Consider the following 21,397-nt stretch of genomic DNA (forward strand, 5'->3'; position numbering starts at 1 on the left):
GTGTGCACCGGGCCTTAGTGTTGCCATTCATTATGGAGCTCAACCCTGCAAGTGGCAAAGAAAAGTCGTTCAGGGATTGGGTACCACGGAGTATGGATGACAGTATAGCGCATGATGGAGTGGCCTCCAGTGGGGCGTACATTTAAAAGCTCCATGAGGGAAAAATGGGCGCAAAATAACAGTAAGGGCCTGAGCCGACTAACGCATTGTGTCCGCTTCTTAGCATCTGTAACATAGATGTGCAACTGAAAAGCGCACACAACTGCGTCAGTGGGCTCAGGCCCTAGTAGAATATCTGTGGTTTACCAATGTTCTAATATCAGTCATTTTACCAATATACTACCCATCACTCACTACCCTCTCACTTGAACACACTGCTATCCATGCCTAAAAACTTATCACCCCCCCTCAAACTACTCCTAACTTTTTTGTTGTAATATTGTGTTGTGACTTTACAACACAGCATCCTAGCCTAGCCTAGCCCAGCCCAATATCACGCACGGCCATTATAAAAGCATCGATTTGCAGCCAAGAAGTTACATTTCTCCGCCTGATAGCGAGCGGGCACCGACATGCGCCTCAATTTTCCTCAAAAAAAAAAAAAACACCAGCCCAGAGCATTCTGTTACACTTGCAGTTTTAAACCCACACTGTATTTTAACCTATAAAACAAAGCAGAGCTAATGACCCTTTGAACATTCTTGCAGTATAAGGGCCCATTCACACTTAGAACCGCAGAACGCCGGCGATTACCGCCGGCGTTTTGCGGGAGTGATTTTCCCGCGATTAGCGCGGAAAAATCACTGGACACTGCGGCGGTTTTGGAGCGATCGCGATTAGCGTGCTGTGCACGCTAATCACGATCGCTAATCGCGGAACGCTCGTCGCCGGCAAACCGCTGCATGCAACGCGGTTGCGGTTATCGCTAACCGCAACCGCGGCAGTGAGAACACGGCCACTGGCTACAATGTGTAGCGGTTCTTGTAGAACCGCTAGCGGTTTGCCGCGAGCGGGAATCGTGCGATTCCCGCTCAGGTGTGAATGGGCCCTCACCGGATTTCAAGCTGTTTCTTGCATGTTTAAAAAGTGACTCAGAGCTGAGTCTTCCTGTTTTTTTTTTTTTTGTTTTTGTTTTTTTTACTACCCGGGGTTTCCTCCAGCCCCATAAGCATGGATGTGTTTTTCGCCGTCGTCCTCAGCGTCGCTGTTCAGCCGCAATCTTCCCCAGTAAGCGGCTCTGTGACGTCAGCGGCAGACCTTCTCGCGCATGCGCAGACTTTCTGGAACGTCACTCAGAGAGTCCGACAGACGCGTACCGGGAGCTGACTGCGGGAGGACGGCGAGGGACACATCCGTGCTTATGGGGCTGGAGGAAGCCCCGGGTAAGTAAAAAACAGCTGTGAGACTCATCTCTGAGTCTCTTTAACCACATAACGACCAGCTAACGCCAATAGGCGGCAGCTGGTCATTTGTGGGTTTCCATGGAAACGGCCGTTCGAGCGGCCGTTCCATGTCAGGTCACGGAGGGTGTCTCCGTGAACTGCCTGCGAGCCCCCCTCCGCAGTGATCTTCCGCCTCGCACCCTTTCCCTATCCCCCCACGCCCCCCCCCCCCCGGGCCACACAGAGCCGGTGGCGATCAGACCCCCCAGCAGGACATTCCCTTGGGGGAAAAAAAAAAGGGGGGGGGGGGTCTGATCGCCCTGCCTGTCACACGATCTGTGCTGCGGGCTGGAGAGCCCCACGCAGCACAGATCAGAGAAACCAGCCTCGGTCGTTAAAGTGAATGTTAAAAATAAAAAAAAAAGTCAGATACTCACCTAAGGAGATGGAAGGCTCGGTCCTAATGAGCCTTCCCTCTCCTCTCCCGGTGCCCGGTCCCGCGCAGGATCCCCCGTAGCAGTATTCGACCAGTTTGGTCAAATACTGCCACTTCCGCAGCCGAAGGGAGCTTTCGGAAGCCTTCGGGAGCACTCGGGCTCCCGAGGATGAGCCGCTCCATACTATGCATGCGCGAGTGCCCTCTATGACGCACTCGCGCGTACGTAGTATGGAGCGGCCCGTCTTCGGAAGCCCGAGTGCTCCCGAAGACCTCCGAAGTCCCTGCGGCGGCGGACGCGAACGGGGGAGCCAGCGCAGCACCGAGGGCACCGGGAGAGGAGAGGGAAGGCTCATTAGGACCGAGCCTTCCCTCTCCTTAGGTGAGTATCTGACTTTTTTATTTTTAAATTGGTAACCATTGGCTTTAAGTGCTTCCGAAAACAGGACTGTACTGGCCGAGTGGGTCGAATAGCTCAGAGAAGCTCTTTTGCATAGATTACAGCTGAAGGTTTGTTTTTTTTAAGCCCAGTGCGAATTGGTCGCAGAAACCGCCAAACGAATTTGCACACGTATGCAAATTTTACCACGAATTCGCAGGCGTATTGCGAATTTAACCATTCCGGTGCCTGTGTGCTTTTACATTGATTTTAGGCAAAAACTCGCACAAATTCGTGGTAAAATTCGCATACGAAAACGCATGCGAATTTCCTATTAAATACATTGTATGCGAATTGCATAGCGGTATGCAAATTCTGATGGCTCTGCCATGCAGATTTTTTCTGCACAGAAAAACGCTCAGAAATCCTGACAAGTGGAAACAGGCCCATCCACTTGTATGGTCTATGCGAATCCGCATGCAGGAAACGCATGCAGATTTGCTCTAGTGGAAATGGGCCCTCACTGTACTTGAATCAATACAAGACTATTCTTTCTATTTCTTAGCTGCACTACACATACAATTCATTAGCTCAAAAGTTTATATTTGCTTCAGGTTCGCTTTAAAAGTTACGGTTTAATAAAATAGCATACCGCGATTCTAAGATGGGAGGATCTGGCGATTTAACGTGACTGCCCTAAAGCTAGAGGAGTAAGCTAGAAGTCTCTTTGCAAGAAGCCGCATTCATTTTACCTCATAAATCTCAAAACTTCCCTCGCTGGAACAATGTGAGGTAAAGCATACCAACATATTATACATACCAGCCAACAACTCACAGAGAAACGTGCTGCCATTAACATATGACACAAGCGATAAATACTTAATCCTTGTTATTCAACAACACAATGCATTCCAAAAACAACTCTGCAGCTTACTACCTCGGCCGCGTGGACATGAAAAACAAACAGCCTCTGAACTCTGCTCATGTCTCTAGTCAGTAGTCAGAACACTCGTGTGTTTATTTTTCTGTCAAAGTGAAAACCACAGGCAGGCATACATGATACCATGCAAGGGTGACAAGCCACAGGGCTTGCACAAAGCTGGACCAGCACCTTATCTACTAAGCAACATGCAAAGCAGGACTTTAGAGCTCTCTCTGGAGAGAGTCATAGCCTGCCCCAAAAAACAGAGGCTTGTGAGATGCAATCACATTAATATCAAGCAGCCAGGAGTTGTACGGCAGCATCTTTCACACAGGAGCTGATGGGGTTCTGTGATGCCCTTTTTTTCTTTTATGTGGGGAATAGCACCAACCCTGCACACCCCTTTATGCAAACTGTTTTAGGTGGAAAAATACAGATTGCAAATACAAGTACATGAATTAACGGAAAACAAGACTTTGCAATAATTCAGGTTGGAGTGAGCTTGAGATGTCTCCCAGTGCATCACTGCTGAATATATGCAAATTAACCATTGTACCCTTAGAAGCTAAACACCCCTCCAGAACCGCTGGAATGCAATGATGTGTCAGCTTGTTAATTTGTACAGAGCCATAATAATCCAACACGCATACAGACTGTTTTGGATTGTTTGATCCTCATCAGTGCATGGCATGGATTAATTTGGCTCTATGGTGTATGAATTAACGAGGAAGATAGAAGCCATACACACATCAGACCATAGTCTTTGGAAAATGAAAGATCACAGACCAATTTTACCCCCTTCCATGTAGTATGAGAGCCATACCTTCACAGTCTATTCTATGGAGCTGAACTCCCCATCAGAAAAAAATCTTTGCAAGATGCTGCACACAAAGATGCTGTACAGACACAAAAGATCAGTATCTGCAAAAGATTTGTTCCTGCAAATTGCATTCATAGTCTATGAGATCTGCAGATCCTCATACACACCTTGTTTAACTGACATTCATCGGAAGATCAGACAATCATCTGCAGATCTGAAAATCCATCCTGGTGGATCTAATCTGCAGATGAATGTCTGTTAAACAAGGTGTGTATGATGATCTGCAGATATCAGACTATGAATGCATTTTGCAGGAACGGATCTTTTGCAGGAACAGATCTTTTGCAGATACTGATCTTTTGAATGTCTACAGCATGTTTGTGTGCAGCATCTTGCAAAGATTTCTGTCTGATGGGGAGATCAGCTCCATAGAATAGACTGTGTAGGTATGGCTCTCATACTACATGGAAGGGGGTAAAATTGGTCTGTGATCTTTCATTTTCAAAAGACTATGGTCTGATGTGTGTATGTGGCCTAACAGTCCAATCTAGGAGCCAGTGAGCGAGGGGTTTATGAACATTGAAAGTAATCCTGAGGGGGGGTTGATATAATTGTATACCTTAGCGATAAGGCAAGTATCTAATCTTATACCTTACTGATAAATATTTTTTATGTGTGTGTGGGGAGTTGTGCAGATGCTTAGTTCTGTACTTCCTGGTCGGTGCATTCGGTACCCTCCGACTCGGAGATACTATGCTGCACATGCACAGCATGTCCTCTTGGGTGCCTTGCAACTGCGGTTACAACATATGGGGTCGCCGGGGAGCATGACTGCAAGGCGCCCAAGTGGACATACTGCGCATGCCTAGCTTAGTAGGTCTTGTGTTGGAGGGCACCAACCAGGAAGTACAGAACCTTGATAATTACATGAGAACGGAGGAGGTGCGGTAAGCATCTGCACATCTCCCCACAAACATTAGGCATTTTTTATTTACGTATTTTTATTTTAGTTTCAAAACGGTACAAAGAAATTCATGCATCCTTTTAAGAATATTTATCGCTAAGGTAACCTTTAAGGTCGCAGGCCTAAGAGCACAGGTGGGGAACTCCAGTCCTCAAGAGCCAGATCCATGCCAGTGCTTAGGATGGACTGGGAAATCGAGAAGTGTGCTACTTGACGAACCACACCTCGCCTGATTCAGTCACATCAATTAATGTGAGCTGTGGGGGAGGGGGGGGGGGGGGGGGAGAGAGATATTTCCCTGGATATATTTCCCTTTTGGAAAGAGAAACCTTTCTGTAAAGGGAACCTGAGGTGAAAGGATATGGCGGCCTGGAGGACAGGGTTGGGGAACACCGCTTTAAGCAATGCCAGTTGCCTGGCTATACAGCTGATCCTCTGCCTCTATTACTTTTATGCTGGGCATACACAATGCGTTTTGTCCGCTTGATTCTGCGCTCGATCGATTTTGCTGCTCGATTCTCCACTTGATTCTCTTATCTTCCACTCGTTTTCCTTATCTTTTTCTATTCACCTCTATGAGAAATCAAGGGGTGAAACGATCGAACGGGAGATCAGACATGTCGGAAATTATCTATTGAGCCATCTATCTGCGGCAGAATTAAACCGTGTATTCCCAGCATTAGCCATAGGTCCTGAACAAGCATGCAGCATATCAGGTGTTTCTGATAAGACTAGCTGCATGCTTGTTTCTAGTGTTATTCAGACACTACTCCAGCCAAATAGATCAGCAGGGCTGCCAGGCAACTGGTATTGTGTAAAAGGTAACACATATGGCAGCCTCCCTATTACTCTCACTCAATCAGCTGCTGCTGCCACAAACTGTACTGAGACCTGTGTACTTCTATAGAGGACTTTTCCAAAAACAGATAAGATAACTAGCAATACGGCATTGAAAGACAGGTTTATCTTTTATGATATGCCAGACTGTATACCTTCACTGCAAGCTTTACAGGGCCTTCTGTGTTAGTACAGTACAAAGGTTTAAATTTCCCCAAGGCCACCAATCACATTTACACTTTACGATCAGCTCTTATTTCTAGGTTTGCTTTAATTGTGATTGGTGCCATAACACTGACACTTGGGATTCACTTGCTATGTGGCTTCTGGTAATACTCCAGCCTGCAAGGTCACATTAGACAAAATGAATGTGCAAGCTCTTCTATGCGTGGTCTGCAGGCATGGCAATGCAAAATGCTCTTACTGCCCACGCAAGCAAGATAGCAAACTGGCTTCCAGGAATTCTGTCTCGCAGGCATATTTAACATTGTGTGGCCCTTGGAATTGGACAGTCAAAATTAACAGGAGGTGCATTTGATTGGCTCAACCCCAAGCAATTTCCATGCAAGCACAAACTATTAGCATCTTAAAGGGGAACTGAAGTAAAAGGTATACGGAGGATGCCATATTTCCTTTTAAGCAATACCAGTTGCCTGGCAGCCCTGCTGATCCTCTGCCTCTAATACTATTAGCCATAGCCCCTGAACAAGCATGCAGCAGATCAGGGGTTTCAGACTTTAAAGTCAGATCTGACAATATTAGCTGCATGCTCGTTTCTGGTGTTATTCAGATACTACTGCAGAGAAATAGACCAGCAGGGCTGCCCGGCAACTGGTATTGATTAAAAGGAAATAAATATGGCAGCCTCTGTATACCTTTTACTTCAGTTCCCCTTTAAAGGAAACACAAGGTGACATGTTGATATGTGTATGCAGGGCTGTGGAGTCGGAGTTGGAGTCGAGGAGTCGGGGCAATTTTGGGCATCCAGAGTCGGAGTTTCAGAAACTGAGGAGTCGGAGTCAGGAGTCGGAGTCGCATGATTTTTGTACAAAATCCACAGCCCTGTTAAGTATTAGACTAAGGAGTCGGAATCAAGGAGTCGGAGCCTGAGCAATTTTGGGTACCCGGAGTCGGAGTCGTGGTTTCAGAAACTGAGGAGTCGGAGTTGGAGTCGGAAGATTTTTGTACCGACTCCACAGCCCTGTGTGTATGTACAGTGCATGTACAGTGCATAGCACACAAATATTTTTATAGGCTGTGCTCTTTTTATCCGTCTGAAAGGGTTAATCAGGAATGCAAGTGACAGTTTCTGTCCAGTTGGGACCTGGTCGGACTATAGAGTAACCCTCACTGATAAGGAATGACAACCATAAAACACTTTCCTGGCAGAAAATTGCTTCAGAAAGCAGGAAAGAGATACAAAGGATCTATAGTTCATTGATTTTAGCTCTGGCATACTTCAATGCATGTGACATTGAGCAGAGACAATTAAACAGTACAAACTTAAAGGACAACTAAAGCAAGAGGGAAATATTTATTTCCTTTTAAGAAATACCAGTAGCCTGGCAGTCCTTCTGATCCTCTGCCTCTAATGTTTTCAGCCATAGATCCTGAACAAGCATGCAGCAGATCAGGTGTTTCGGATATTATTGTCAGATCTGACAATATTAGCTGCATACTTGTTTCCGGTGTGATTCAGACACTAGTGCAGTTAAATAGATCAGCAGGGCTGCCAGGCAACTGGTATTGTTTAAAAGCAAATCAATATGGCAGCCTCCATAGTCTTCTCACTTCAGTTTTCCTTTAAAAACTGCAAGACAAATGCCAGATTGTCAACCAATAGGATAGTTTAACAATGAAAGATGTGGGGAAACCGGCATTGACTTCGTGGACTCGTTTAAAGATCATCACCTCGTCTATACACACTGGCGACGAACAATTATCTGTCAAAGTAAACCGCTGTGCCGGCTATTTCAAATGTTGATTACCATGGCGGATCATTCCTTTGTCGTTCCCTTGAGCTAGGATTTGTACACGACATCTGTAAGAGGAGTCATTCATCTGCCATTTAGAGCCATTTTTTCTGTGTGTGAGACTTTACTGACCATTGCTAACCGTGTTTTGCTGGTGGACATTTCCAGACAAGACTATAGACACAACCGCTAAACATCTTATTCAGGAAGTTGCAGTTCACACAAAACACAGAGGTACTTTACCTTCTGATACATCTTCTTCTACCGCTCCTTTCACCTGAGAAAAACACCACTGAATATCATTGCCTCCACCAGCTCCTAGAAAACAATGACACAAATAGATATTTAAAAGTTAGTGTGGATACAAGAATATGTCAAACATCACAAAGCAAGCACTGTGGGCACTTATAACAGCTGGATTACTTTTTCTTGCTTTGCCTAGAATAAGGCTGCTGGCTTTAGTATGTAATCTCTGGACTATACAGGTGTCTGTATTAGGGATGGTCAATGAGATGCAAATAATTTTGAAGTAATCCAGCATTATGCAAATTTGGTATACAAATGTATGCATTTTGAACATGAACCTGTCAAATCCTCCTGAAGTAAGATTCAATTGGCAAATTTTCAAGCTACATAAATTTGCATACCAAATTAGCATAATCACGCATCAACTCAAAATAATTTGCATCTCATTGACCATAGTCTGTGTGTCCATGAAACCTTTGTTGTGCGTTTTCAACACAAGTTAATTATTGTTCACTCACTGCTAGCATGTGCTACACGCCGTCCTATTTTTACCTCAGTCCCTCTTTATTTCTCCTTGGGAGATTCCCCCCATTACTGGGACAGGAAATTAGGGATGCCATCAACAGGAAGGACACCAATGAAAACTTCATATCAGATAACCTTTTCCTATATCACCAATAAATTAAAGAAAAATTCTTGCTGGCTGCGACCCCCGCTGGCAGTATTTCTCAACAATTCCAGGTCCTGGATGAACGTTTAAGAACTTTTTACAAACAGACCTCAGACATTAAAAGCAAAACTTTTTTGTTTGTGTTAAATAGAAAGTATAGGGAAATCGCAGGGAAATCGCAGTGCTTGAAAAAGCAATTTGAATTGTGATTTTTCTGAGCGCTTTAATAAGTACATTGTATTTACTCATTTCTGGGTTAAATAGTTCACTTCCTGACTGACATCAGGTAGCAAAAAAAAAATTATCGCTGAGCTCATGCGCTTAGAAAAGCACTTTTCTAAGCAAAAAGTGCAGGGAAAAGCGATTGGAAAAGCGCTCACCAAATCGCCAGCACTTGCGATAGCGCTGGCAATTTGTAATGTGAACAAGGCCTTACATCGGTTATATCTTAGCTTGGTTGCAAAGGGCCTATCTTCCTAAAGCCTTTCATTTTGGAAAAGGCAAAATCAGCTTGCTTATTGTATTTTTTAGCATATAAGATGCACCTTTTCTCCCCCCAAAAATGGGGAGAAAAAGCCCCGGGGTAAAGAATGGAATGGTTGAGGAGTCTGGACAGCTGTCTGTCCAATAAGATTGCACGGTCACCTTGCAAAATGTGCGAGTTTACCGAAGCAGGCAATCAAATCCATTTCAGTAACAGAAAAAGCAACTGCGCAAAAACTGGCAGAATACATACAATGCATTACAGCAAGAATCCCATCTTCCATGTATTTCAGGGAGAGGGGAGTGGAGAGCCTCGGCTTCAGTATATTCATTGGCACCTGTTGTAATTACTAAGCAGCCATACTATAAACTGAATAGATACAGAAGTTCTAGGTGATATGCATGCTTTACTCGTAATCCTCAATTCACAAACTACTGATAGTTTTCACAAACATCGGGCATGTGCAGCATTTGTAAAGGTGGCCATCAGATCGACCAACAGCTAGATCACTCTCTGATCGAATCTGATCCGAGAGGGATCGTATAGCTGCCTTTACTGCAAACAGATTGTGAATCGATTTCAGCCTGAAACCGATTACAATCTGTGGAGCTGCCGCCCGCATGCATTACCTGATCTGGCCGGCGGGAGTCCCCCGGTCTTCGCGGTCTTCTCCGTGCTCGGCTCCTCCAGCTCCAGGAAGTTTAAACAGTAGAGGGCGCGCTCTACTGTTTAAACTTCCTGCCGGGATAGAAAGAAGTGAAGCCTTCCGGACTCTGAGCCCAGCGGAGAAGGAGTAGCAGTGACAAGCGCTGGCAAAACAGGTAATGTATTGCGTCGGTCGCCGGACATTCGCACGCCGCTATCGACGCACTCCTGACCCGCCGGCAATCAAGCGAAATCTTCCGCATGGACAGGAACGACGGGAATGATCGTTTTCAGTCGGAAATCGATTGTCCGGTCAACGTTTGCTCAACGATTTCACAGCAGATTCGATCACAAAATTGTTAGGTGTATGGGCCCCTTTAGTCACGTGGGTGTACATATGGCATGCACATCACATGGGCAGTCAGCTGCAGAGCTACCAGAATGAGTCCTTTCACACAACCCACACAGTACGGAGGTCCTGTGACCCCCACATAGGGAAGAAAGGGGCTGGCCATGTACAAATAGATTCTACTTCCCAAAAACTTGGAAGCCTATGTGATTCAGCAAGCCTATATTGGAGTCTTTCATAAGTTATCAGGTGGCATAAGAATGCAGTGTCACAAAAATGCTGTGTCACGTCATACTAGAATGATTGCTAAAAGGATAGTGAGGTAGTGGCCATCCAATTGCAGTCTCATACATTGTCTGTGGCGTAACAGTTTTCATATTTTGTTTTAGAGGTAATTGAGCACTAGGATTTTTATTTATTTTTAAAGGGAAGGTTCGGGGAGGGCTGTAAAAAAATAAAAATAAAAATCCACTTACCTGGGGCTTCCTCCAGCCCGTGGCAGGCAGGAGGTGCCCTCGCCGCCGCTCCGCAGGCTCCTGGTGGCCTCCGGTGGCCGACCTGACCTGGCCAGGCCGGCTGCCAGGTCGGGCTCTTCTGCGCTCCAAATGCCGGCACTTCTGCGTCCCACGTGGACGCGCTGACGTCATCGGACGTCCGCCGGGCTGTACTGCGCAGGCGCAGTAGTTCTGCGCCTGCGCAGTACAGCCCGGCGGACGTCCGATGACGTCAGCGCGTCCGCGTGGGACGCAGAAGTGCCGGCATTTGGAGCGCAGAAGAGCCCGACCTGGCAGCCGGCCTGGCCAGGTCGGGTCGGCCCCTGGGAGCCTGCGGAGCGGCGGCGAGGGCACCTCCTGCCTGCCACGGGCTGGAGGAAGCCCCAGGTAAGTGGATTTTGATTTTTATTTTTTTACAGCCCTCCCCGAACCTTCCCTTTAAAGGACAACTGAAGTGAGTAATGTGGAGGCCAATATATACATTTCTTTTAAGCACTCTAGATTGCCTGGCTTTCCTACTAATCCCCAGAGGGTTGGTTCATACTCGGAGCTTGAATCGCAATTTTGCGCCGCGATTTGCTTTTTGATTCTTGTTCAACAAGATAAGAATGTGACGTTAAAATCGCAAAGCGTCTGCGTTTAGAGGCACCGCACTGCGAGCAGTGAGTTACCATAACGCAACATGCAACATATTTCAATGCGACATGAACCTCCTGAGCGGTATGCCCGACACCGTGTCAGCGGATCAAGGGCGATCCGGGGGGTGTCGGCCGTCTATACTAGCAAGCCTAGTGCTAGCTAATATATTCGGCAGGAATTACATCTAATAGATTTCTCCTGGGGGACTCCTAAGGCTACCAAAACCACCTAAGCAGCGTAACGCTCAGGAGGTTAACGTCACACTGTGAACGTCCTATAGGCTTAGCAATGCAGTGCGGTAAGCTATGTTATAAGACTTTATAACTCAGCTCCGCAACGTGCCGCTGTGAACGCGACCTTAAACAATACCAGTTTCCCAGCAGTTCTGTTGATCTTTCTAGTCAGTAGGCTCCAGGTCCCGCACCTGAAACAAGCATGCGGCTAATCTTGTCAGATTTGTCAAACATCTGATCTGCATGCTTGTTCAGGGTCTATAGTAGTTCCCGGCAGTGTTCCGTGCATGTGCACCGCAGTGCATGCTGGGAAAAACGTACTCCATTGATGCGAGAACATCTCTGCACACGCATCCATGGACGACAACTCCTGGCATGCATTGCAGCACAAATGGAACACTGCCGGTAAATACAGAATTCAGCAGATGCGGTCTGTCTGTGGAGAAGAGGGTGCATTGCATTTAGGGCAGAAGAGCAGCACTCCGTAGGTAAGTAGTGAGGGTCACCTCGGCATATCTCATTACGAACCTCACTTATGGGGAGGTTACGTTGAGAAAAAAAAAATCCTGGTGGTCAGTTCCCTTTAGGAACCATATACGGTTCTGCGAAGGTAAATAACAGCTGTGCTTTACACTACCCAGCCACAAAGTGAAGTGAAAAGAATATGGAGGCTGCCATGTTTATTCCATTTAAAACAATGCCAGTTACCTGGCTGCCATGCTGAGCTTTTGGCTTTGTTTTCCAGTCACACACCTGTAACAAGCATGCGGCCAGTGAAGTCAGACCAGATCTGCAGCTCACTCTGGGCCAGTGACTTATAACGTTGGAAGCAGAGCTTCAGCATAGAAGTCAGGCTATTGGCATTGGTTGTTAGTGGATGGAGATGGTGGCTTCCATATTCCTGACCTCAGCTTCCCAAAAACGCAAGTGGGCCTTAGGCTGACCATACACACATGCAGATTTTTCTGGCCAACATGTTCACAACATGAGAGATCGAATAACTAACTTAATTTTAAATTTAATTACAGTAACTTTAATTCATTTTGGCCAGGTGATCAAAAGGATGAAACATACAAGGGTGGCCACTAATGAGACCACCTTGATTGTGTGTAGTGAGAGAGTAATCAATGAGCATACTTAGTATGGACACTTTAGGAAGATCATCATATTATGGAAGGGGTAAGATTGTACAATCAAGATTGTATCATTTGCGGGCTCCTTAACGATAAAACAGTAAAATCGATTGCTAGACCAGATCAATTTTTTTTTTAACTGGGGAGACTAAACTCTTGCCACACTGGGCCCTTCACACCACACAATGCCGCCAAAGCATACCGGCATATACTGTGCACAAAAATGTAGCAAGCGCTAAACAGAACTATAATGTTAAGCACTATGTAAAATGATAGTAAAAATCCTGCCTGCATTGTGAGAGATAAACAAAGGTAGCAAACAGTACTCAGCATCCAATGTAAACAACAGCCATGCGGATAGAGAATTTATGTTCTGATCTGAACTAAATGAATTTAAGTTAAGCCGTCCCAAAAATGTAACTCAATTACACAATTGAATATAAGAAAGAAAGAAAAAAAAAAAAAAAAACCTCAGTAGCATACAAATAACTCCTAGCATCATTCGCGACAGACGACAAAGGCCTAGAACAATACCCCTCCCCCACTGCCTGAACTCCATAAGGGCATCTGAAGATCAGGTCATGTAGCCAAAAAACTGCTTTCCTTTTCACACAGACTCCTTCACAGGTATAGAGATAACAGGCAGAAAGATAGCATCACTCCAGGCAAAGACAGGGCCTGAAGCAGCAGTACATCATCACCAGCACCTGACACAGGCTTCATGTGGGAAAAGCTACTCAGAATCACGGCTTTGGTACAAAACTTCTGGAACATCGATTTCGTCCGGGAACACAGCTGCCATTCACAGAATCCTGCGCCGCCCTCCCAGCCAAGAGTTCCGAGTTCCGCTGATACAGGAAGGAGCTGTGAGTGTCTCAATCTCCTCACCCTTGGCAAAATCCAAACTCAGCCATGTAACAACATGCCTGGGATAGCTACTGAGCTTCTCACATCATCACATGCAATTCCCGAGACCGAGAGCTGCATATCGCGCTCGTGAGGAAAAACGTGCAGCCGGGAGAGAGAGGAGGCCCGGGCCCAGGAAAGGGTTAAAGCCCCACTGATTGATGTGCTTTGTCAGGTCAGATCCCATCCTAAAGAAAGGATGTGCTGAATAGGAAGCAGCCGGTGCTACTGGATGGGGGGTGGGGTGGTGGGGCACAATGTACATGCTAATCTAAGGGAGCCCCTCCCCACAGGAAAATGCAGGGGGTGGTGGAATCGTATCCGGTCCAGAGACAGATTTCTGCCTTTTCTCATACTGGGATGGGACAGAAATCGCTAGATATGCTGCGATGAGAGGGAGAGGTCACAGAGGATGTGGGAATCCCAGACCATAGGGACAGATGGGGGAATAGACCATCTGCATTGAGGGGAAAAAAAACTAGGGTGCACTTCCTCTTTTCTGGTAAGAGCAGCCACTGCAGGCAGCAGCAGCAATGCAGCCAGAATGAAAACGGAACAGAAATAACTGCAAAGGTCAGACAGTCAGAAAAGCAGCTCACTAGCTGGGCAGGCATGAACCACTCTTTCTCCATCAAACAATCAATACTTAGCTGGTCAAAAAACGCTTTGCACCATTCTTATTTCAAGAGAAATCCGATATCAAATAGTCTGGTATGACAGAACTATAAAAAAAAGAAAAAAAGTGGTATCCTATACAGTATACGCTGTTCCACTATTTGTGCTGCTATTGCTGACTACCCATAATCAGCAAATCGCTAGTGCAGTGCCACCCCTATGGGGGCATTCACATTGCAACGTTTGCAATTATAAAAGCGTTTTGGAAACGATTGCGATAAATCGCAGCAAAATCATAAGTATTTCAGTGCGAAACAGCCCGTGGATTCAAAAATAACATATCAAATGAACAATTGCCGGTAAGCATTGACATGGGTTTTTAAGCGACAACGCACGCGAAAACGCCTGGAAAACCGCAAGACAAAAGCTTCCGGTTTTCCCATTAAATTACATTACCTGGCGATTCTCGTGCGGGTGTGCGGCATGCGAATTCTGACGGGTCTGCAGTGCAGATTTTTTCTGCACAACAAACTGCACAGAATTCTTGACAAGTGGAAAAAGCCCCATCCACTTGTATTGGTCATGCGAATCTGCATGCAGAAAACGCATGCAGATTCGCTCTAGTGGAAACGGGCCCTAAAACCAGAATCACAATAGAAGGGAAAATTTGCATCTTGTGTACAGTTAGTTGCCTATCGGAGGCAGAGTTCACGTAGTACAGAAAGGGCAATAAACAGACATTTTAACTCCTGCTAAAAAGTGGGCCATATTTGTACCTAGTAATTAGAAGTGTGCCCAATACTACTGGCACAATAAAAATATGCATGTTGTGCTGCATGTGAAAGATTCCAAGCCAGTTCCAATCACGTGTGGACAGGCCGGGTGGTTTTGGATTCACGGTCAGCAGTTTTGAGGGCATATGCATCGGTGCTATGTAAAATAATCATAATAATATGGCCACTGGTAAAGCTCTGGTCAATAAGACAAGTTCCATTCAAAGGCTACTCTGGACATATCAATGAACAAACTGTATGAAAACAAATGTTGCATCATTTTTAATGAGTTGATGAGAAACCACCACAACACCACATGTATAACTGTCACTGGGACCAGCTCACACAAAACAGGCTGTTTAGCAACCATATGTCAGCTGCTGCATTGCTACAGACTAAAAACACACATTCCACATGTATTTCCTATACTTCTATCGTAAAGAGATGCCAGAATGCATTTCCGCAACTCCGCAAATACATAAAGTAGTCTCATAGTAAACTTCGATATACCATGTTTCCCCGAAAATAAGACACTGGTCATTAATTTTTCCTTCAAAATGTGCTAGGGCTTATTTTCAGGGAGGTCTTATATTTTGTGGGGGTTGCCAGATCCCCTTTAGGATTTAGCCCGATTCCCCCCCAGATATACAGCCAGATCCCCATTTATTTAGGCAGATTCCCCCTGGAATATAGTCTAGTCCCCCTGTATATAGGCAGATACCCGCTCGCTTTACCTCCACTGTTGTCGGCTCCCGTCCCTCTCCTTAAGAAAGTCTGATCCCCTGTGGCTTATCCCCCTGAAAATTCAAACCACAGCGGTGAAGACAGCTAATGTAGTCCAGTAACAGCACCGTATACAGGAAGTGATCTCTGTTTATTTCCTGTATAGAGCGGCGCTTTTATTGGACTACGTTAATCTTTCACCGCTGATCTGCAGTTTAAATTATTCCGGGGATAAGCAGCAGGGGTATTCGGACTTTCTTAAAGGGGTTATCAGGGATTTTTAAGTAAAATAAGTGCTACTTACCCGGGGCTCCGTCCAGCCCTAAGCTCCCAGCATGTCCCTCGCTGCAGCTCCGCCATCAATCATTCGCCGCCGCCTCCCAGTCCCCGGTGATGAAGTCAGGCAGACCTCCAGGTCCGCCTGTACTGCACCTGCGTGAGCGGCGCTGTCAATCGCCGCCACGTGGACCGGAGCGTACTGCGCAAGCGCAGAACTACTACGCAGTACGCTCCGGCCCACGTGGCGCTGATTGACAGCGCCGCTCGCACAGGCGCAGTACAGGCCGACCTGGAGGTCTGCCTGACATCACCGGGGACCCGGAGGCAGCGGCGGTGAACAGCTGACGGCGGAACTGTGGCAAGGGACATGCAGGGAGCTTGGGGCTGGACGAAGCCCCAAGTAAGTAGCACTTATTTTACTTAAAAATCCCTGATAACTCCTTTAAAGAGGAGCTGTTCGGTATAGGGTCTCATAGGAAAAAAACACATATCAGTAGATAAATACTGGCTGTACTTGCATAACATATGCATTACACTGTCCACGTATTGATTTCAGTCAATTTTTATATAGTATACACAGATATTTATGTTCCTGACAGGTTCCATCTTTGACTGTCTTGTCTGAAGCTAATCGTGATGTAATATCCTCCCTTACCCTGCTTCCACTCTTCCCCCCGATTTAGTATGCATTAGCCCTCCCAACTCCCAGCCCTCAGACACTCCCACCAAGCTGCGGATGTCTTCATGACCCCCCCCCCCCCCCACACACACACACACACAGAAACAGGTGCGGATGCCTTCTCACCCCAAAAAGCTAACACCGAGAGAGAGAGCGGGCAGCTTTTTTTGCCTAACAGTTACTATTTACGCAGGAGGTCGGGAGCTGACCACCAGGAACCGAGAAAGTTAAAGCGGGAAGGCAAGCAGGATTAGAAGAGGGGGAGGGGGAGAAGGGAGCCAGGTACCCAGCGCTGACTGTGTCTCCACTGTCACTAGGTCTTACTTAAGGGGTAGGTCTTATATTTTCAGCATACTCGAAATATGAACTAGGTCTTAAATTCAGGGGAGGTCTTAAAGAGACCTACTTCCTGTTTTGGTGGCCATTTTGTTTGTTTATAAACAAACTTTTTAAAACTGTTTTTAACCACTTTTAATGCGGCGGGGAGCGGCGAAATTGTGTCAGAGGGTAATAGGAGATGTCCCCTAACGCACTGGTATGTTTACTTTTGTGCAATTTTAACAATACAGATTCTCTTTAAATTCGGGGGAAAACGCGGTAGGAAACTCAATGTCCAATATACAATGTTTAACGAATCCTGATAAAGTAAACCAATAGGCCAGGTCTCTTGGAGTTTACTATAAAGGGAAAGGGATTCTACTGCCTTTGCTATTTACACCTTCAAACACATTTCTCTCCTTCACAATCCTTCAGGAAGCATTGTTAATCACTAATTCTAGGCAGCAAGTCGAATCACCTATCAGAATCATTATAGCTGCAAGGACAAGTTCGTTATCTTTCAGGGCTCGTTTCCACTATAGCGAATCCGCATGCGGGCACTGCATGCGGATTCGCATACTTAATGTTAGTGGATGGGGCTGTTTCCACGTGTGCGGCGGCGTTTTTCGGTGCAGGGAAAATCTGCACGACAGGGTCGTGCAGATTCGCGTGCGGCAGGAATGTGGGCGAATCGCCGCTAATGTATTCAATAGGGAAATCGCATGCGGCTTTGTCATGCGGATTTCCCCGCGATTTCGCATGAAAGCCAATGGAACTTAACACAGGCAGTGACATGGTTAAATTTGCATGGCTCCTTGCCATGCGAAATCGCATGCGAAATCGCGGGTAAATCTGCATGCGGAAACGCTGCCGCATGCGATTTCTTCAGCGGTGGAATCCAGGCGATTCCGCACCGCTACAGTGGAAACGAGCCCTCAAAGACAACAGCAGGAAGTTTTCAGTACCGGGCTTAAAGAGGGGGAGTGTTACCTATGAAAAGGGAAACCTATAAGGGGCTTTCACTCCGTCCTCTGTCACCAAGTGCAGACCCCCTCGAACACAAGGAATCCAGCGCAGGAGATTTGGGCGCAGCCGGCGCCACAAAAGACTGTAAATAGGAATTACAGGTATAGCGGCACACAGTGAGTAACTTCGGTGCCGTCAGAAGACGGAGCTGAGGTTACTTTTTAAACACTAATTCGGCCGCCAGCAACAGCTGGCAGCCAAATTACATAATTCCCCACCATCCATGTGGACCTGGAGGGGGAATAGTAATTAAAGCCACCGGGACTTGTGCAGCAGCAGGATAAGCTATATATTGTCCGTTTCCTCCGCCAAGTCTCCCGGCAGCAATTGCCTTCATATGTGACCCCCTCCCGTATATACATTAAGGCCCATGATCAGAACCCAGGGGCTGAGTTTACTATAACGACATTCTACTGTATTTTTGGACCAGGGAAAACTGAAATCAAAGTGGCTGTCAGTCAGTGACGGCCTTCATTTTCCCACAGAGCAGCCTTTGAGTCAAGCCATGTCACATTAGTTGGGCTGTGCAGAGCATGACTCAGCTATAATCTAATAAAGCTTGCCCAACAACCCCTATACTGATACGTAGGCTCTGCTCAGCTGTGTGTACTACTGGAGAGTGGATGTCTTTACACTGCTGCAGAATACTGACTGAAGCTGTGAACACATGCTAGATAAAACTCAGCTGAAGTGGCCTATAATGACCGCCTCTTGTGTGTGTACAGCAGCCTACGGTAGCAATCAGCCCAACAGATCGACGCAGCCAGGCACTGACAGAGGTTTATTCTCCCCCCCCCCCTCGCATCTTCGCTTAACAACTGAACATGACGCTAGTCTGCAGGCTACCCACTTATCTGTACAGTCTTGGTCCTGCAATGTTGTCCATGGGATCGGGTCCCAATCACTGCCAGGCTATATGCCTCAAACCTGTGTATGCTGAAGAGGACCAGGGGATACCTGATGCAGTCACAAATAACGGTTTCAGACATAAGGCTTTGTTGTCTGTTCAAATCTTTATTTTTGCCATTATTTTTGCCATTTCCATGCAATTTCCCAGACAGGTCGAACTGATACATTCCTACAAGTCCGATCGCATTCCCGATCATTTTTACAATCCCTTGTATTACACAGTCGGAGTGTACTAGTCTCAGCCTCAGCTTAGCATAGACAGTTCCTTCCTTGATAAAAAGATTTGTATAAATCTGCTGCAGATACTCAGTGCTCAAACAAACCAACGAGGTGACCGTCACCACATGACTGAAAAGGTTACCCCTGGTACACATCAGGCAATTTCCCATCAGATAGACCGGTCAAAGCGGTTATTTCCGACAGGTCTGATGGGATCCAACTGTTTTTCTGATCAATTATGTATAGAAGTGATCAGGGGGGAAAAAAATTGGAATTAATAAGACCGTCTGATGGGAATTTGCATGGTGTTTACCAAACATTAGTGCCAAATCCAAGCAGAAGCTATTTATTCACTAAAACAAATCATAAAACCATAGAATAAAAACTATTGACGTGGGTCCTGTGCAACAGGGTCTGAGAATAAAGTATATCGCCTTGAGGCACTAATGCCAGGATACCAGTAGGTGAAACCTTTTCATGATACCCACTGTCTAGTCTTCAAGGAAGAAGCAGTTTAGGCTAGTGCTATACTCTGGGAATTGGACCGTTCTGTATGTGGAATAGGATACCTTGCGGTTTATGCCTGTTCATTGCTTTGGAAGCGCTTGTACCTGACTTTCTACTATTGAATCTTCTAATATTGTTGCTATGATGAACAATACTTGGAACAAACCTCATGTGGAAGGCACAGGCAGACATTGCCAAACTTATCAAATGCCTCCTATAATATTCCATATCACAGCTGTCATCAGCATAGAGTGAAGAAAGAACAATACACAAACAAGCCAGTACACCTTCGCGCTGTGCACATCCTTATGAGTAACAACCAGCCACACTCACGCCTCAGAATCCAGTTATTTTACCAGGTCTGTTGCCGGGCAGCAATAAAAACTCAGGAATACATTGGCAGAAAGGGGTTAACCCGGTCTAGCAACTGCCATTATGCTGGAACAAGTTAATGCAGCGTTTGCTTTAAAAATTATGTCAACCATTTGGATCTGTCTTAACAGGAATCTATGTAGCAACCCGGCAAAACCAGCCTGATGTCTACTTCTCTTCTAGTAGGGCAGCATTAATATTTATCTACTTGTGCACGCAAACAATAGAGCAATTCACAAATGTCAATAAGGATAGTATAAGGATACAGGAGATTACATCTTCCCCTATGAAAGTGAAAACAGGCTGTCACTTTATGAAAGGTATACCATAAGACTCAGCCAAACTCATTCCATGCAGGGAGATTTACCAGTTTCTAAGATTTAGTGTCATTAAAAGTGACCTACAACACATTAGGCAATGACTTTTGTACAAGACAACAAAAGAATCTGTCCATTTAACAAACATCTGATGAGGTCCGCAAATAGAAGAACATGCTTGCTTTGTGACATTTTGCAGCACATTGTTTTTAGGGCTGGTCAATGAGATACAAAAAAGGGCTGTGGAGTCGGGTCAAAAATCATCTGATCCAACTGACTCAGTTTACAAAACCACCGACTCCAGGTACCCAAAATGGGTCCGATTCCTTAGTCTAAAGGCTCATACACTCATCAGACCATAGTCTTTGGAAAATGAAAGATCACAGACCAATTTAACCCCCTTCCATGTAATATGAGAGCCATACGCTACACAGTCTATTGAGCTCAACTCCCCATCAGATAAAAATCTTTGCAAGATGCTGCACACATGCAACAGATCAGTTCCTGCAAAATGCATTCATAGTCTATGATAGCTGCAGATCCTCATACACACCTTGTTTAATGGACAATCATCTGCAGATCAGATCCACCAGGATGGATCTTCAGGTTGTCAGATATGCAGATGAATGTCTGTTAAACAAGGTGTGCATGAGGATCTGCAGATATCATAGACTGAATACATTTTGCAGGAACTGATCTTTCGCAGGAACAGATCTTTTGCATCTTGCAAAGTTTTTTATCTGATGGGGAGTTCAGCTCAATAGAATAGACTGTGTAGAGTATGGCTCTCATAATACATGGAATGGGATAAAATAGGTCTGTGATCTTGCCTTTTCCAAAGACTTATTTCAAGTGTGTATGTAGCCTAATGCCGCATACACACTGGAGATAAAAGTCTTTGGAAAAGGCAAGATCACAGACCAATTTTACCCCCATCCATGTAGTATGAGAGCCATACATTCACAGTCTAGTCTATGGAGCTGCACTGCCCATCAGCTAAAATCTTTGCAAGATGCTGCACACACAGATGCTGCACAGACACAAAAGATCAGTATCTGCAAAAGATCTGTTCCTGCCAAAAATCCATTCCTGCAAAATGCATTCATAGTCTATGAGATCTGCAGATCATCATACACACCTTGTTTAAC

At 45.7% G+C, this 21,397-nt stretch overlaps 1 protein-coding gene across 2 annotated transcripts in view; it reads right to left on the reverse strand.

Moving 5' to 3' along the window:
* PPP2R2A (protein phosphatase 2 regulatory subunit Balpha) overlaps positions 1-21,397 on the reverse strand; it is a 76,676-nt gene that overhangs the window by 42,435 nt on the left and 12,844 nt on the right. The window contains exons 1-2 of one of the 2 annotated variants that reach the window (XM_068274721.1): positions 13,314-13,395; positions 7,957-8,031 (exon numbers count right to left, since the gene is read on the reverse strand). In XM_068274721.1, the coding sequence (XP_068130822.1) occupies positions 7,957-8,031; positions 13,314-13,380 (142 nt within the window). In that variant the 5' untranslated portion in view covers positions 13,381-13,395. Of the gene's footprint in view, positions 1-7,956; positions 8,032-13,313; positions 13,396-21,397 lie in introns of those variants that run through there. The other variant, XM_068274722.1, reaches the window with a different exon arrangement.

The sequence above is a fragment of the Hyperolius riggenbachi genome, chromosome 3 (genome assembly GCF_040937935.1).
Source record: "Hyperolius riggenbachi isolate aHypRig1 chromosome 3, aHypRig1.pri, whole genome shotgun sequence".
Taxonomy (NCBI): Eukaryota; Metazoa; Chordata; class Amphibia; order Anura; family Hyperoliidae; genus Hyperolius; species Hyperolius riggenbachi.